General features: G+C 47.0%; 2 protein-coding genes across 2 annotated transcripts; both read left to right on the forward strand.

Moving 5' to 3' along the window:
- Window positions 1–8,277: 8,277 nt before the first annotated feature.
- On the forward strand, window positions 8,278–10,635 carry LOC125533222 (putative disease resistance protein RGA1). Its single transcript, XM_087533270.1, has 2 exons — window positions 8,278–8,711; window positions 9,880–10,635. The coding sequence occupies exons 1-2, from the start codon at window positions 8,412–8,414 to the stop codon at window positions 10,210–10,212; spliced, it is 633 nt and encodes a 210-aa protein (XP_087389396.1). The 5' UTR covers window positions 8,278–8,411; the 3' UTR covers window positions 10,213–10,635.
- LOC147993036 (uncharacterized) lies at window positions 10,276–18,015 on the forward strand. The gene is made up of 2 exons (XM_087539204.1): window positions 10,276–13,678; window positions 17,642–18,015. Exons 1-2 carry the CDS (start codon window positions 10,276–10,278, stop codon window positions 17,782–17,784), a joined length of 3,546 nt encoding a protein of 1,181 aa, XP_087395330.1. The 3' UTR covers window positions 17,785–18,015.
- The last annotated feature ends 1,005 nt before the right edge of the window (window positions 18,016–19,020 follow it).

Consider the following 19,020-nt stretch of genomic DNA (forward strand, 5'->3'; position numbering starts at 1 on the left):
GAGTTCCCTTCTCGACCTACTTTTGGGTGTTTGGTAGAGTGTATGGAGGGTGCATCAGTCCACACTAGTTTAGCACAAATACACTAGAAGCATGCATGAAGAGAGCATGCATGAAGAGGGGTGTTGAGTTGAGCATGCCTGAAGAGGGAACAACTATGCTGAGACGAGAACGCAACCAAACACACCCTATATGCCACACATGTTCATACGATTTGTGCCTTTCTACTTCACTTACTGCGCTACATTACTCAGGTTTGTACGTCCACTCCTGGGTACATGTTCATCTCGTAGTTCCAGGCCCACGTGTTCTTCATATAGATGGAACGATCCTTGCATAACACGTGCACCTTGATGCTAGATGTCCCGGATGTTGGCAAAAGGATGATCAAAGCTCACGTAAAAAAATAGAGTGGAAGAACATAGATTCCGGACGACCGAGAAGGAGCAAGGAACTTCGTGGTGGAGCGTCTGCACTCATAATATTTAATATTATTCAGCGATATAAAATTAACCAATCATCTCCATAGTGGACTGGAAGAGTACGAAACACGGTAGCCAAGTGTAGTTACATCATACTAGTACATGGCTAACCCACGCTATCACCATATTTCTTGGCTTCCGTGCGACACCTATCTCTAGTAATCCAGCAGCCTGTATCGCTTCTCCCTCCTCGTCTCTATCAAAGTGCGGCGGGCTAGCGTTTCTGCCGTCTATTGAGGTCGGTTAACTATCACATGTCAGCGACATGCCAAGAGCATTCTAAAAAAAATTCCTTTCACGTTCCGTTTTCAAAAAGAAAAAATCCTTTCACGTACGAATTTGCCTGTATGCTTTGAGCAACTTGCATGTCCTATACTGCTCCTGTTTGATACTCTAACTTAGCTAGAGGTTAGACTAACTCATGACTAACCCTGAACTAACTGTAGCCAAAGAGGTGTTTGGGTGATAGGGTTAGATTGACAATAAATGCACTTCATGGAGAGAGAAAAGTGATTTTTCAGTGGTCCCAATGAGAACTATCTCCAGTTAGCACCTCTTGGGTGGGATAGTTTTTTTGGTGGGTTCGGTGCAACTTGCTCCAATTTAAACCCTTATGCTTGGATAGTTTAGGGCTATTTGAGCCCCAACTAGCTCAAATTGACTCTAACCCATGGATCCAAACAGGGCCTATGGCCAGTCTCGACACGGAGCAGTCGCGTGCACCGGGAAGCGGCGCTCTCTCGGCCGTCGCGCCACTTCAAAGCCGACGCCAGTGAGAGGTCGCCTCCGCTCTGGCCGGGCATTAATGCGGCACTGACGCTCCAGGGCGACGCTGACCGTTTCACGCGGGAAGCGCGCGCTGGCAAGGGAGTATAGGTTTTGAACCGCTTCAGGTGGTGTACTGGTAGTTTGCAAAACTACTCAATTATTGCACTCGGTTCCCTAGGAAATTGTGGTAAAAAACGTTACTCCACAGCCCGCTTCCCTTCTCCTTCCTCTTCCACCACCCACGCACGTCCACGGGAAGCGCCCGGTCAACCCTTATATAGGAGTGCTAGCACAAAAAGATGCATGCATGGCCAATAAAATTTCCATATTAAAGCGCCGCTCCGGCGGGAGTATGGCGTATGTTGTTACCTTCGGCCGGCCCATGGCTACCGGGCGACGGCGACCAGAGAAGAGGCGGCGGGAGGGGAATGAATGCATCTACTGTTTGGGTTCGCCTTCCAGCTTAAATAAATGCGCAGCATCACGTGTACCCGCGGGTGCACAAATTGTAACATACGTGTCTGCTTAAGTGGGCGTCACGTAACTGGTGTGTGTGTGAGAGAGAGATTCTGAGAGACAGAGTGCCTGTGTGTGACTCTACTCTTCGGACATGTACTCAACCTTTTGCATCGGGATATAAGTATAATGGTATTTACTTTAGCTAGTGATTTACGTGGCCATGTTAACGTGGTTGTGTCAAAAAAATGTCACTTCCTGCTCGTGATTTGCATTATATAATTACAAGCAAGATTCTCGTGCATTGCACGGAACATCAATATGCATTTTTTTACAGAACACCTATTGTGATTGACCCATGCAGGAGTAATCCCATGTGTAAAAACTAATGATATCTCGAGAATTTTATCAGAAAACTGGTATCTCGAGAATGTCATCGAAAAAAAATGAAAGATGAGAGATAAGGCGAGGAGGAGTGGAGCGTGGTGGTGACTGGTAGTCGGAATGGGCGGAGGCATGGGGATGGACGGCGCCGGCAGGCGGCAGCGGCCACCATGCATGCTAGATTGTTCCAGAGACTTATTCCTTTTTTAATTGTTGAGCAATGAGGTTGCGGGAGATAATGATGTGGAGAGAGGTGCGTGTATCTTTTGTAAAATTATCATAGTTTGCTTTCTATCCTCAGATATAGATCATACGGTCTGTATTACAAGATGGCAGGCACACCATCACCACCAACTCGTTTTTTTATAAGGGTACAGATGATAAGTTTGCTGACTACTAAAGTAAAGTGGAATTTTTCCATGTTATGCAAGTAAATAAAGCTGATTGTTCATCATACGGGTAAGGTTGGATGAAGGGTGGTAGGAGCGTGGCAGGCCATTAATGGACCGGATCAAATATGGGCCGACATTTGGCCCAAAACATGGCAGGCAGTTAATGGGCCGGCCTACTAGGGTCCACAAAATCTTGTGGGCCTACAGCTGGGCCGGCCCATTAATGTCGGTGAAATCTCGTGGGCCTTTAGCTGGGCCGACCCATTATGACCCGCAAGAATCTTGTGGGCTTTACCTGGGCCGGCCTATTATGGCACAAAAAAAATCTTGTGGGCCTTTACCTGGGCCGGCCCATTATGGCCCGCCAAATCTTGCGGGACTTTAGCTGGGCCATCCCATTATGGTCCGCAAAATCTCGTGGGACTTTAGCTGGGCCGGCCCATTATGGTCCGCAAAATCTTGTGGGCCTTCAGTTGGGCCGGCCCATTTAAACTTGATGGGCCGGTCCATGTGTCAACATATCATAGGCGCGTCTCGCCCATTGGATGAGTTGACACATGTCTCCTCCAACCAATGATGATTTTACACGTGGAAAATCCCCATTGGTCGGGGTTGTTAACGGGTTATCGGATCCAAAACCCGACCTGATAGCTTAACGGCGTTCCGTTATGGTGGATGCCATGTGTCGGTCACCCTTGACGAAAGCACTTCTGTGACGCGCGATTTATTGTCATGGAAGTGGACACTTCCGTGATGATAATTTTGGTAATGTCATGGAACACTTCTACGACAGCACAGGTATGACTATCTTGATTCTGTCATAAATTTGTCATGGATGTACATGCATGACAAAAAAAGCGACCTACTGTGACAAACACGTATCATCACGGAAGTGTATTTTTTTGTAGTGATAGCGGTCGATGTGTGGAGTAATAGTAGTAGATGCACATTCGTTTCGGTCTACTTGGCACAGACGTGATGCCTATATTCATGATCATTGCCTTAGATATCGTCATAACTTTGCGCTTTTCTATCAATTGCTCGGCAGTAATTTGTTCACCCACCGTAATATTTTCTATCTTGAGAGAAGCCTCTAGTGAATCCTACACTAGTAGAAAAACGACTATTAGTCCCGGTTCGTAAGGACCTCTAGTCCCGGTTCTGGAACCGGCTCTAAAGGGTGGGGACTAAAGGTACCCCCCTTTAGTCCCGGTTCAACACGAACCGGGGCCAAAGGCCCACCACATGGCACGAGCTCGTGCCGTGGTCTGGGGGACCTTTAGTACCGGTTGATAACACCAACCGGGACTAAAGGATTTTTTTTGAATTTTTTGGAAAAAAAAACTTTGATTTTTTTTGAATTTTAATTTTTTGAATTATTTGACGATTTAGTCTCTAATCACCCCTCATAACTGCTCAAGTGTACACCACTCATTCTAAATCGTCTAACTGCCGGGCCGGTCACCCATCCTCTCACTACTCCATCCTGAGCACCCTTAACTTCCGAGTTCTATTCCCCCTAGTTTCCAAGTCAGTACTTATTGTTTTCCTGACAATAGTAAGCTGTCAATCCTATTAACCTGCAGGAGTTTAGCTTGAGTATGAAGTCACACGTTTCACTGTTTGAGTTTGGAACTATTATTCTAAAATACAATAATTATTTGGTAACACTAATATTTCTTGAATAAGTAGTTTGACCATAGTTTGACCAGATTTGACCAAAATTCGAAAAAACTAAAATAATTATTTAGTAACACTAATATTCTTGAATAATTATTTAGTAACACTAATATTTCTTGAATAGGTAGTTTGACCACAGTTTGACCAGATTTAACCAAAATTCAAAAAAACTGAAATTTGAGCATAACTTTTTTTCCTTTTAGAATTTGAGGTTTCTAAAAAATTGCAAAATGGCCTATGGCTTTTGAAGTTGGATGTGGATTTTCATGCTGAACATTTTAATATATTATACGTTTTTTTGACATCGTATGCAAAAGGGATAATCATTTTACTTTTTCATAACACTTTTTTGCAAAACATGTCGAAATTTATATTTTTAAATTTCCCTAACTACTAGATGTAGTAACATAACTACATCTCAAAGGATTTTAATTTTTGAAGTTTTTATCATTTTTTGTTTTTTTTTCAAAACTGAAAAGGCGATTAGGGGGGGGGGTGGGGGTGGGAGGGGGGTTAGAGTTTGAAAATTGCCCTTTAGTCCCGGTTTGTGTCTCCAACCGGGACTAAAGGTTAGACCCCTTTAGTCCCAGTTTGTGACACAAACCGGGACTATACGTTAGACCTTTACTCTCGGTTTGTGTCACAAACGGGACTAAAGGGGCTCGTGGGGCCCCGGTCTGACGCCAGCCTACCACCACCCCTTTAGTACCGGTTCGTGCGGTACTAAAGGTTCAACATGAACCGGGACTAATGGATAGCCGTTCGAACCGGGACTAATGGTACCATTAGTACCAGGCAAAAATCAAACTGGGAGTAATGTGTCCCACGTAAGGTCGTCTTTCTACTAGTGCTATGGCCCCTGGGTCTATTTTCCATCATTTAAGTTCCCGATCTACAATATTGGTTTCCTATTTACTTCCTTTGCAATTTTTTACTTTCCGATCTATAAACCAAAAATACCAAAAATATTTACTTTACCGTTTATCTATCTCTATGCAAGCATCTCCACAAGAAAATCTTGATCTTACCAGGCAGCCTCAGGTTCCATAGCTTTCTCCAAATTGGGTGTGAAGTGGATCCGCTGTGTAACCCTCCAGCCAAGTCAGCCTGAATATAAGTAACCTCCCACTGTTTATAGTATGCAGATCAAACCGAGAAGGTCCCGGTTTTTGTTAGATGCCAAGCCACATAATCCTCTGTAGATTGATGATGCAAAGGAATTTGTAGGATCCGTTCAACATCAATATGCCAAAAATTATCTCTAATGAGTTGTTCATCCCATTCACCCGAAGATGGGTCAATGAGTTCACTCACCGTAGTAAGTATCTGACTACCACGTACTGTTATCACCTTGCAGGAGGCACTATTAGGCATCCAACAGTCATCCAAAATATTTATTTTTGCTCCATCTCCAACTCTCCAAATGCACCCTTTCTTGAAAGTTTGGATCCCGGTCCATATACTTTGGCAAACATACGATGATCCTTTTTTAGTTCGCAGTTCAAAATATCCCCAGAGGGATAATACCTGGACCTCAACACTCTGTCACAAAGGGAGTTGTAATTATCTATCAGCCTCCAATACTATTTGGCCAACATAGCCAAATTAAAACTGTGGATGTCCCGGAAACCCATGCCCCTCTCTGTTTTGGCACACACATCTTCCACCAAGCAAACCAGTGCATTCTTTTTTTATTTTTTCACGCCCCCACCAATACTGTGACATTGCGTCAGTGATCCCCTTGCATATTTTCTTTGGAAATTTACACACACTCATCGCATATGTTGGGGTGACTTGGGCCACCGCTTTTAAAAACACCTTCTTTCCACCAAAGAACAAAGTTCTTTCCTTCCAACCATTCACCAATACCTGTATCTTGTCAATTAGACATTTAAAACAATTTACCTTATCCACACCGACCATAGTTGGGAAGCCCAAATATTTATCTGACAGAGACTCGGTCATGATACTAAGAACCGGGCATATCTCTGCTTTGATTTCCACCTCCGTGTTAGGACTAAAACAGAACGAGCACTTTGCGTCACTCACCAACTGCCTGAAGCCGCACAATAATCATCCAAGATTGACATTAATGTGTGGGCATTTTGTTGGTCTGCTTTCATCAACACAAGGGAATGTCAGCAAACAATAAATGCAAACTTATGGGAGATTTAAAAAGAACAAATATGGCAATAGGGGATCCCCTTGCCGGAAACCCCTGGTAGGTGAGAACAGTAGAGTTTCATTGGAATTAAACCTTACTTTGTACTCCACCGAAGTGACACATGCCATTATCAACTCGATCCATCTACTGTCAAAACCCAACTTGGTAAGGATTGCTTCCAAAAACACCTAGCCAACTCTATCGTAGGCCTTGTGCATATCAAGTTTTACCGCGCATGTACCTGCTTTCCCCTTCTTTCTCTTCTTCATTGTATGTAAGCATTCATATGAAACTATGACGTTGTTCGTAATAAACCAGCCAGGCACAAAAGCACTTTAGTTTCACTAATGATGTTTGGTAATAGTAACTTCAATCTAGAAGCCAGCATCTTCGAGATTACCTTATACACGATGTTGCAAAGGCTAATTGGTCTGTATTGTGTTATCTTCTCCGGGTTTTCCACCTTCGGAATGAGGACAATAGTAGTTGAATTCCATCCTTCGGGGATCACCCCGCTGTTCACCGCCTGCAAAACTTCTCTTACTAGCTCTTCTCACACCACCGGCCAAAACTTCTTATAGAAAACTGCATGATGTTCATCCTAATGGGTGGGCGACCGCGACCTCTGCTAAGGAGTGGTGGGACCACAGTGCGCTCAAGAAAACCCATTCGCGAAGGCCACTTGCTTCCTTGATGTTACTTATCTCCTGGGAGCTATGGAAAGAGAGAAATGCATGTATTTTTCTGAATATTGTTGTCCCAGCTGGAGTCATTGTTGCTAGAATCAAAGAGGAGGCCTCGCTTTAGGAGCCTTGCGGGAGCAAAACATTTGAGTAACATTATGCCACGAGAGTGCTTGTTGTAACTTCGGCCTTTGCCTAAACCTCTTTACCTTCTCTCTTAATTAATGAAATGGCACGTTTAAAAAAAAAGTCTCCACGGGAATGGGACAAACAAATCATGCTAGCACGATGCGTACAACTGTTCATTACCGATCCATCATATAAAATGAAGACATCAAAGACTTGGCATTTGGCATAGAGTTGACATAGGCAACTGCCCTGGTGAGACATTAAGGACGCCAAACTTTATGCTGATCCACTTGTCTTGACACCTAATCTATGGTTGATACTTGTAAATATTAAATTTGGTTTTCTTAATAATGAAAGAGATCACTCTCACCGTCTCTGTGCCTACAGATGTACGCCCCAATAGTATTACAAAGCCGTTACAAAAAAGCAGCAAACTGAATAGATGCAACACGCCACATATAAGCATATATAACATAAATCTACTACGACATAGCTTACCATCGCTTATGTGGGGAATCGATTTTAATTGCCGGACCACCTCGTGCGTTTAGCTACACTCTTCCCATGTTCAGTTTAATTATTCAATTTGCCGATATTAACTGTTTTTTTCCTGATTTTCATCACTTTAATTGCTTCTATTCATTTGACTATATTTTTCCTACCTCCAAAAGTTCCCTAATTATTCCTGTTTTTTCATTTAATTTTTTCCCAAGATTCGGATTGTATTGACTCAACGTTCTTTCTTTCCATGTAGACATTATGCCAGAACCACCCCAACTCTGGTAAAAATAAAGGTAATGTAAATGGCCGTGGTAATAAATGGCTTTCTGAACAGTATCAGCATGGAGGGCCGGCCAATAAACTCGGCGAATTCAAACGTCTCAATTTTAATGGACAAGGTATCATCGTCATTTCTATAGCTTTGTCAACCATGCATGTAGAGCGTCATTAGCGTATGTGCTCTGTATCAGAATGTGCAAAACAAAACAAAAGTAACAAAGACCGGATCAAAGTCTCAGGCTCTCAGCAGGAAGGGGCCGCACAAATCGTGCGCACGATGTGCACAACTGTTCATATCTGTACAAAATGATATAAAATGCGTACAAGATGAAGACACGGCATAGAGTTGACTAGCTTGATGCAGTTGCGGGCACCCAAATGCAATAAGAATAAGATTACCCCATCACACACTTCACAAACGTCTTACCCTACCATTCTTGCTCCCTCCACCTAGCTTCAACCCCCCGACGTGAGATCAGGCTGCGAGCAGCAGCCATGGCGGAGCTTGGTGGCATGCTTGCCGCTGCCATCCTCAAGGTGGTGGGTGAGCAGATTGGTTCTGTGATTGGTGGTCAGATCGCCCTGAAGATGAACTTCGATGAGGACCTGAACAAGATGAAGATGGAGCTGGAGGGTGTCGATGCCCTGCTTGAGGACGCCGAGAGGCGGTCGATCACGGATAGATCGACACGTCTATGGCTGAAGCGGCTCAAGGACTTCATGTATGAGATCTCCGATATGATTGATGAATTCGAAGCCGACACGCAAGCAATCATACAGCCGTCTGCGCGAAAGGTACGTACGTGGAGAAAACCAAAGTCCATTAACTTGTTATTAGTGTGTTTTCGTATTGTATGCTACTCTTCTCTTTTTGAGAAATAAAAGCCTTGTAGTAGTACAAAACAAATCACCTAGCACAGTTTTTCTTTAGATTAATCACCTTGCATAGTTACAACTATGCTAAAAGCACGTGTCTCGGTACCCTCACCTCACATTTACTGCATCCAGATACACAGTGGGTGCTGACTGCTGAGCGAGCGGTAGCTTATTTGGCTTCACAATGAGCTGCCACATTGGAAAGAATTAAAACACCCACTAAGCTACTAAGCTCTTGAGTCTGCTGGAGGATAGGCTCCTGAATCTGAAACATTTTCATACCATCTTATTTTGAATCGTGCTATATGATGACAAAATTCCTATGGCTCCTGTACGACGATTAAAATCCAGCTGCACATCGTAGTTTGAAAGGGCTACGGCCGCTGGATTTCTTGGTCGTACAAAGATTGAACACTATTTCAAGTATGTGAAGCAGTTTCATTTTGTTTTACCGTGCATGAAACTAGTCGGCTCCTCTTACCACCACTCCAGTAGCTCCCACTACAGGAAAAACACACGTAGCCTTGTATCCTTCTCTAAGCCGAGTGCTAAAACACGGGTTCACGACTTACTTACACCTAAGCCGAGTATGCCTCAAAGGACACACGGCGAACAAAGCATACTCGGCTTACAGCAACGTACGCCGTGAATCCTATATGCATGCACTCGTCTTAAAAAAAGGACACGGCGTGCATTCATGTAAGCCGAGGTTGCATCTAGGATGCACTCGGCTTAAGTCACATCTCACAGCAAAACGTACCTGCCACATGGCCCGTGCGCCGCCCGCCAACGCGCTCCGTGACGGTGCTGCAAGTAAGCCGTGTACCCGATATAACACACTCGGCTTATAGCTCACAGAGTATATGTAGTGCAAGAAATGAATAGATCGGTGAGTTGGACTTATACTTATTACTTGTTGCATTTCTTTTCCTTCCCCCTGTTCCTCACACATTCTTTCTAGGCTAGTTTTCATCGCACTTTCGATCTCATTTCATATTGGGTTGAATGAATACACTTGTAATACCATATGCTATAGTACTTGCCAAGTTTCTATTTCACATTGTATTAACAACTCACCCTCTTGCAGTCCTCCTTCAAAAATTATTTGGCAACTATGATCTCTTGTCTCACAATTGGCCCTGAGATTACAATGGCCAATAAGATGGATAAGATGAGGCAGGGTCTAGAAGTAATAACAGATCAGCACAGGAAATTCGAATTAATGGAAGGTACTAATGCCAGTGAGCCAAAGGTTACGGATATACGGGAAACATCGTCAACCTTGGAGACACATATAATTGGGAGAACCGGGGAGAAAGAGAAAATATTGGCATCGTTATCCAAGAGCATGAAAAAAGAGATCACAATCCTTCCCAATTGCCTGGAAAACGATAGTGCACATCAGGAGAGCTACATGTGATTGCAGCAGATCATATGCCAGGAATCACCATCCTCTGGCTGAGAGAAGATCCAGGGGAGGGGCATGGCGACTCCCTGGGCGTCTCCCCGGGCGACGTCCCAGGCGAGGGTGGAGGCCATCACCACGGCGCGTCGCCCCGCACCTGCGGACCGGGCAGGCGTCGGCGGCCATTTCTGGGTTCTTCTAGACTCGGACGACGAGGATGCCGACGGCGACAGAGAAGATCCAGGGGATTCACCGACGTCGCCAACTCCATCGGATTTGATTTTGGACTTGTTTCACGCAGGTTACGACGAGGATGATGTGGCCACAACCGTAGACTCGGTATTGCCGGTGGAGGATCCGGCGCGGATCGGGCTACATCCGGAGGAGAGGAAGGAGATGGTGCGCCATGTCGTTCACCGGAGAACGGCGGCGACGGCAGTCCGACCCTGGAAGGGCCCTATACCTAAGGTACAACTTCCAAACCTTACGCTTTTCGACTTGATTCATCCGGATTCGTGGAAGGTGGTGAAGAAGAAGAGGCCGGTGCGCCGGTTGAGGGCCGGATCGTCGCCGGCGGCGGCGGATGTGCCCTCGTCGGTCGGGATCAGCGCCGCTCGTACAGCTCGTTTGAACCACCTGCTGGGCCGAGGTGGGCCGGCTGTGTTGGCATCTCACGAGCGCCTCTGTGGGCCGGTAAACGCTGGGCATGAGGCCCAAGCGATACCGGGCGCCACTTGTATCGATGGGGCAGCCGCATGCACGGACGAGATCATGAACTGCCGTTCGAACGTCCTCGTGCTGCGCCCTAGGGTTCGCCGGATCGGGACGCCCGTGGTTCCTCCGTGCGGCTCCGGCCGAGCTCGTCGGATCCCTCCCCTTAGCGCGATGACGGGCAGAGGGACGGGAGGGCCGCCGGCGCCGGCGCCGAAACCCCAGAACAGGGCCGGGGCAGCCGTGCCGCCTCCGCCGGGGGGTATTGGACGGGGAGCTGCTGCCGCCGGGCCTGGTGCGGCAGGTGCCGTTGTTGGAGCTGGGCGGGGCGCCGCTGTCTCTGCCATGGGGCATCCAGGCGACAACCTTGGGCCAAGGCCGCCCGTGCATATGGCTGCCAGACCGCTCGCGCGGCAGTCGGGAAGAGATGCCCAGGCTAGGGGCGTCGTTGCAGCCGGAGCTGGCCGTGGCGCTGCCGCGGCGCACCGACCGACGGGGCCAATTCCTACAGTACCTACTGCTACGGGGAGGGGCGACGGGACAGGACAGAATACTGTGGTGCCGGCTCCGGGTAGTGGTCCGCCTCGGGGCGCTCCCCCGCCGCACTTCGTAGCGAGACCGGCTCAGAACCGGTCGGGACCTGCGCAGACAAGGCAATCATTGACAGCTACAGATTCTTTCGAGCCACCCCGAGGTCAGTGGGGGGATGACGGTGTTGATGCATACGGAAAAGGGAAGCACCGCGGTTCCTCATCTACGGGTGGCGGTCGAGGCTACGCCTGGCAGGGTGACGGGTCGGCTGAGCGACCTTTTCTTGGGCCTCCGGGTGGCTTTGTCGAGGGGACATCCGGTCCGGAGCACCGCCAGAGAGGCGGCTATCGTGGATATCGAGGTGGTCGGGGTGGTGGCCGTGGGAGGTTTCGTCGACAACCTCCGCCCCCGGCTGCTGTTGACCATGAGGGGACAGCTATTGCGACAGATAACGCTCAGTCCACTGATCTTACTAGTCAGGCGATGGATGTGGTAACGGCACTGACTAATGTTGAGGTTCCTGTGCCTGAGGCGGCGGCTGCGGCATCGGACAGGTCTGATTCTGAGAGGGCAGCCAAGTGGGCGCGCAAGAAGGAAAAGATGCTCTGTTATCGGTGTGGTGACAAGGGACATTTTATTGCAGAGTGCGTGGCCGAGTTGTGTGACTCATGTGGCAAGCCAGCACATGCTTCGGGAGAGTGCCCGGTTTTGCGTGACCAGGCTCCGGCTCTGACTATGTATGGATTATATTGCACGGAGTTGTTATTCTTCGAGTCCCCGGTCGCGAGGGAGATCCCAGAGGAGCCACAAGGCCTGAGTACCGGAATAGTGAAAGCAACCCAGGGCGTGGTGACTGAGGCGCAGATTATCCGGAGGCTTCAGGAGTTGGTACTGGGGGACTTTCAGTGGGAGCTGGTCAGCTTAGAAGCTAATGTCTTTAAGGTGGATTTTCCTTCTGTGGAGGATTTACAGAAACTGCTGAGTTTTGGCTTGTGTAGAGTTCCTGGTACTACGTGTATTTTGGAGTTTCACGAGTGGACGAAGGTGGAGCCTAAGGGAAAGCCGCTTACGCAGATCTGGTTGCGATTTTCTGGGGCCCCATCTAAGCCTCTGCATGATGTTCGAGTTGTAGCCAGTATGGGTATCATGGTTGGTAAGACGGAGAGAGTGGATATGGCTTTCACTCGGGCTCATGGAGTGGCTCGGATATTGGTGAGTGTTCTGAATGTTGATTTCATGCCTGATGTGGTTCACTGGACATATAGGGGAGAGGTATTCCCGCTCGACATTGAGTTTGAGGACGTGGAGATGCTTGCTGAAGAAGTTGCTGGGGATGATGTTGATATGCACGAGAGTGATGGTGGTGCAGGAGCCAAGGGGGCGCCAGCCGAGTCTGCTCGAGAGGGGTCGACCGGATCTCGCCCGGATGTTCAGTTGCCTGGGAAGGGGACCGGGGTTGAGCCGACACCGTCACCTTCGGTGTCCACGACGACACTGCGTTTTGGGTCCTTTGCGCCTGCTTCTGCGCCTCCCAGACTGTGGAGTGATAGGGTGGAGACTCATGATGTGTTTGAGCACACGCTTCCTGCATTGGACTTTGCGGGGTCGGCAGTTCGGGATGTACAGTCGGAGGTCGCTCCTATGTCCCCTGCTTCACCGGTTGATGTGGTTCCAGCGATGGCATCTACGCCCGAGGTGGGCCTTGGGGGACGGGAGTCAGGGCAGGTGGTCTTGGCCTCTCCCCTTCCTATACTGACGCCGGTGAAGCCGGCCACGTCGGGGCCCGCCAGCGCTAGGAGTGGGAGCCCGAGGCAGGTGGTTTCGGCTCCCTCCCCTCAGGCCCTGGCTGTGGCACCCGCGTCTCCCGTGACGCTGGGGGAGGGGGGGCTGGGGCAGATGGCCCTAGACATCCCGTCCTCGTCTGCGGTCAGGAGGACCGCACCATCGGCGACTTCGACACTTCGCTCTGAGCCGGTGGTCGGGGCAGGAGGAGGGAGTGGGCAGGTGGCCCCAGTTGTCCCGTCTCTTGTCCCACCCACCGGGCACTTGTCCGAGGGCACTGGGAGACCGCGGCCTCCTCATTCTCGAGAGGAGGTTATTGCCTATGGCGGGATCCCAAACCCGGTCTCGACGGGGAGACGGATGAGTGCTCGCATTCTGGACCTTCCGGAGGTGGACGATATGCAGCAGCGGTGCGCTATGAGGGCGGCCAAGCTTCACGATGCCGCGATCTCTGCTGGTATGTCCGTTAACATATCTAATTCTTTATTGCATTTTGCTCCTGAGGAGATTATTAATAATGCAAACCAATTAGGAGTTTCACTAGGCGCTACTGATAATGAAATTTCCAATTCGGTGAATGATATGTTAGATTTAGAGGCGGAGCGGGCCTTAGAGACTATTCGTAATCTTGCTGCGGTCAAACCCATGAATGATGAGGAGATTCATGCGTTAGGGGTGAGAGTGCTAAATAATCTATGTGCGGATCTAGCACCTTCTAATCAGGAGTCAAAGGGCGATGATGCGCCCTTAGATGATGTAGCTGGCGGTTCCGTGCATCCCGATTATGAGGACCGGGTGACGGAGCCCACTAAGCCAAAACGTAAGTGGAAACGAAAGATTTATCCTGATTCTGCAGTTCAGAGGAGTGCTAGGGTTCGGACTGCTAAAAAATTCCATGATGAACTATGAAAGGAATCTTTTGGAATAGAAGAGGTCTGAAGGACTTGGCTAAAAGAAGGTTTCTTGCTGAAGCTTCTCTGGAACATCGGTTAGATTTCATTGCTTTATCGGAAACAGGTAGAGAGAATTTTGTGCCGCAGTTTCTTTCCTCTCTTGTGGGAGGTATTGATTTCGACTGGCATTGTCTCCCGCCACGAGGTAGATCGGGAGGTATCTTACTGGGTGTGAGATGCGATTCCCTTGAAGTCCGGAGTGTAGTAATGGGTGACTTCGCGGTAAAGTTTCGAGTTAGGTCTAAAGTTGATGGGTTCAACTAGGCTTTGGTAGCGGTCTATGGTGCCGCACAACCCGACCTTAAACCGGAGTTTCTGGCGGATCTTGTTCGGATCTGTAGATCTGAACAGCTTCCGATTCTGGTCGGGGGTGATTTCAATATCATTAGGAGGAGAGAGGAGAAAAATAATGATAACTTTGACGGCAGGTGGTCGTTTATGTTCAATACCATTATTGAAAGCTTAGATCTAAGGGAGATAGAGCTTTCTGGTAGAAACTTTACCTGGGCTAATGCTCTGCCAAACCCTACTATGAAAAGCTTGATCGGGTTCTTGCCAGCGTCGAGTGGGAACAGAAGTTCCCTCTTGTTACGGTGCAAGCTCTCACGCGGGGAATCTCCGATCACACACCATTGTTCGTTGACTCAGGGGAGCCGAACCATATTGGTAACAAAAACACCTTCTCATTTGAGATGGCCTGGTTCGAACACGAGGGGTTCTTAGATATCATAGCCAGGGAATGGGCCAAGGGTGTTGGAGGAAGGACGGCGGTCGAGCGCTGGCAGAATAAGATTAGGCATTTGAGAAGTTTCTTACGGGGTTGGGCTAAGCACCTCAGTGGGGTGTATAAAATTGAGAAGGATAGGCTCCTCTCTCTTGTACAGGCCTTGGACGTAAAAGCCGAATCCGCGATGTTGATGCCCGCCGAGCTCCAGGTTAAAAATGAGGCGGAGAAGAGGCTGAAAGAACTTCTCCGCGAAGAAGAATTGAAGTGGGCTTTGCGTGCCAAGGTCCGCAAAGTAGTCCAAGGGGACGCGAACACTCAATTCTTTCACCTCATTGCTAATGGTAAACACAGAAAGAAGCGGATCTTTTAGCTAGAGCAGGATGAGGGCACTATTTTAGGTCAGGATAATCTCAAAACATATATTACCGAATACTATAGACAGTTATTTGGACCGCCGGAGGACAATTGTGTGTCCCTCGATGAGTCCAGGATCGAGGACGTGCCTCAATTGTCTGCTACTGATAATGATATCCTGGTTGCCCCGTTCTCAGAAAAGGAGGTGTTCGATGCTATTGCACAAATGAAGAACAATAAGGCTCCCGGTCCGGATGGGTTCCCGGCTGAGTTCTATAAAAAGTGCTGGCACATTGTTAAGGGGGATCTATTACCGATGTTTCATGATTTATTCTCTGGACAGCTTCAAATTTTTCACTTGAATTTTGGAACTATCACATTGCTCCCGAAGAAAACGGATGCTGTGAGGATTGAGCAGTTCAGACCGATCTGCCTCCTCAATGTTAGTTTCAAAATCTTTACCAAGGTCGGGACTAATAGGCTCACATAGATTGCGCAGTCTGTGGTGCAGCAATCCCAAACTGCTTTCATGCCGGACAGGAACATCCTTGAAGGGGTGGTTGTTCTTCATGAAACGCTCCATGAAATCCATTCCAAGAAATTAGATGGCGTAATTTTTAAGGTGGATTTTGAAAAAGCGTACGATAAGGTTAAGTGGCCATTCCTCCAACAGGCATTGCATATGAAAGGTTTTGATGAAGCCTGGCGCCGACAGGTCGATTCATTTACGCAAAAAGGGAGTGTGGGAATTAAAGTGAATGACGACATAGGTCATTATTTCCAGACACATAAAGGCCTAAGACAAGGAGATCCGATGTCCCCTATCCTGTTTAACATTGTGGTGGATATGTTAGCAATTTTGATAGGATGGGCTAAGGAGAATGGTCAAGTGGGTGGGTTGGTACCTCATCTTGTTGAGGGAGGTGTTTCCATCCTTCAGTACGCCAATGATACAATCATCTTTATGGAGCATGATTTGGCCAAGGCGAGAAATATGAAGCTAGTGTTATGCCTGTTTGAACAATTGACCGGGTTAAAGATTAACTTTCATAAGAGCGAGTTGTTCTGCTTTGGTAGAGCCAAAGACGACCAGGAGTCTTATAGGCAATTGTTTGGGTGCGAGTTGGGGAGTTTACCCTTCTCTTACCTTGGTATTCCGATTCACCATCGTAGGCTAACAAACAGAGAATGGAAATGCATCGAAGATCGATTTGAGAAAAAATTGAGCTGTTGGAAGGGTAAGCTCCTGTCATACGGAGGCCGTTTGATTTTGATTAATTCAGTGCTCACGAGTATGCCTATGTTTCTCTTATCTTTCTTTGAGGTCCCAGTTGGTGTTAGGAAACGACTGGACTTCTATCGGTCGCGTTTCTTTTGGCAGGGTGATGAACTTAAAAGAAAATACCGGCTTGCTAAATGGGACATCATCTGTAGACCGAAAGACCAAGGGGGTCTTGGTATTGAAAATCTTGAAGTTAAGAACAGATGCCTTCTTAGTAAGTGGTTGTGGAAGCTGTCTTCCGGAACTGAGGCCATGTGGGCGCAGATCCTTCGCAATAAGTACCTCCAGACTAAAACATTGTCCCAGGTCGCAGTCAGGCCGACTGATTCGCCCTTCTAGAAAGGACTAATGAAAGTCAAACAATCTATGTTCAATAGGACGAGATTTGTTATTGGAAACGGTACAAGTACACGTTTCTGGGAGGATACTTGGCTTGGTGAATCACCTTTAGCCATTCAATATCCGTCTTTATATCGGATTGCTCAATGACGTGAGGTGTCCGTAGCAACGGTATTCCAATCTGTCCCCCTTAATATTCAGTTTCGACGGTCGCTAGCGGGCAATTGTTGGGAAGAATGGCTCCATCTAGTTAGGAGACTGATGGAGATTCAACTTTCTCACCATCCCGATATATTGCGCTGGAAGTTGACTAGCTCTGGAGTATTTACAGTTAAATCAATGTATATTGATGTTATTAATTCGAATGCTATTCCAACTTCCAAGTATGTTTGGGCTGTCAAAGTTCCTTTAAAAATTAAAGTGTTTATGTGGTTTGTCCATAAACAAGTTATTTTAACAAAGGACAACTTGATTAAACGCAATTGGACAGGACCTACTAGGTGTAGTTTCTGTGATCGGGATGAGACGATTAAGCATTTATTCTTTGATTGCCCGTTGGCCAAAGTTCTTTGGCGGACAGTACATATTGCTTTTAATATCACTCCACCGACTTCGGTCAATGCTTTATTTGGGACATGGCTTAATGGGGTTGAGCCTGAAGTAGCAAGACATATTCGGGTTGGAGTTTGCGCTTTGTTATGGACTATCTGGAATTGCAGAAATGATTTGGTTTTTAACAGAACATCACGGATTCATTTTTTGCAGGTTATTTTCCGAGCTACGGCACTGATCCGTTCGTGGTCGCTACTCACTCCGATGGAGGCCAGGGAGCATTTGGTTACTGGATCTATCCGCTGGGAGATGGTAGCTCGGGATATCTTCAACCGGTTTGGATGGCGGTCATGTAATAGGATAGGCAATTAGTTTCCCTATCTATTTTTAGCCAGCCGGTTGTGGCATCTTTTTCGGGCTAGTCTCTGTATCTAGCCGCCTGTCGCTCTGTGTGAGCTGCATTTATCCTTTGCTTTTTGTTTGGCTGGAGACTGTGGAACCTTGTTGGCACCTTTTGTTATTTGGTTAATAAGATGGCCGTATGCATCGTTCTGATGCAGAGACCGGGGAGATCCCCCTTTTCAAAAAAAAAAGTTCCCAATTTAGAGAATACTCCCAAGTGTGGGTTTATGTGTCCCAGACATTTGATTTGAAGAAAATTGGCAATTCTATAATATCACAACTATCACAGAAAGAGAATGAGAGTGGGTACACTGGAAAGCAGATGATCCATAATTCCCTTCAAAAGCTCATTGCCAATAAGAATATACTGATTGTTTTAGATGACCTATGGGAAGATAACAATTCTCATTTGGAAGAGTTGATGGGTTTGTTAAAGGTTGAAGAGAGTGGCAAGGTGGTTGTTATAGTTACCACACGCTATGAGGGCATTGCAAAGAAAATTTGTACAATTCAACCTCACAAATTAGTACCACTAACAGATGACCAGTGTTGGAATATCATAAAGGAAAAGAGTGACTTTGAATTGAGAGATGACAAAGAAGAGTTGCATCACATAGGCCAGGACATCGCAAGTAAGTGTCGAGGCGTGGCTTTAGCAGCGCAATCGCTTGGACACATGTTGCATTCTCTCTCCTTTGATGAATGGGAGTCGGTGAGAAACAGTGATTTCTGGAATTTATCTGATTCAGAAGATACAAGCTTGACACATGCGCTTGCATCATTGAAGTTAAGCTATAGTGTTATGCCTTCGTATTTGAAGATATGTTTTGCCTATTGTGAGATTTTCCCAAAAGGTTACAAGATAGTTAAAGATGACCTGATCCATCAGTGGATTTCTCTGGGTTTCATCAAGGCAACAAACAATTTATCCACTTGGCAGCTTGGTGAGAAATGCATTAGGCAACTTTTGGGCCTGTCCTTCCTTGAACATTCAAAGTCAGCACTGGTGAGGTTAGTACATACCTTATAAAGTGAACAATTTCTATGATTGCTTTGAATTATTGTAAGGCAATTACATGATTCGTATATGTACATTAAACACATTGCATGATAATGGCCAAGTATCCATTACGATATTTTTTACGCAATCTTTTACGATGTATCGTATCATAAAGTTGCATCTCATTATG

This window comes from Triticum urartu, chromosome 1A (assembly GCF_056163025.1).
Source record: "Triticum urartu cultivar PI428250 chromosome 1A, HENAU_Tu73, whole genome shotgun sequence".
NCBI lineage: Eukaryota > Viridiplantae > Streptophyta > Magnoliopsida > Poales > Poaceae > Triticum > Triticum urartu.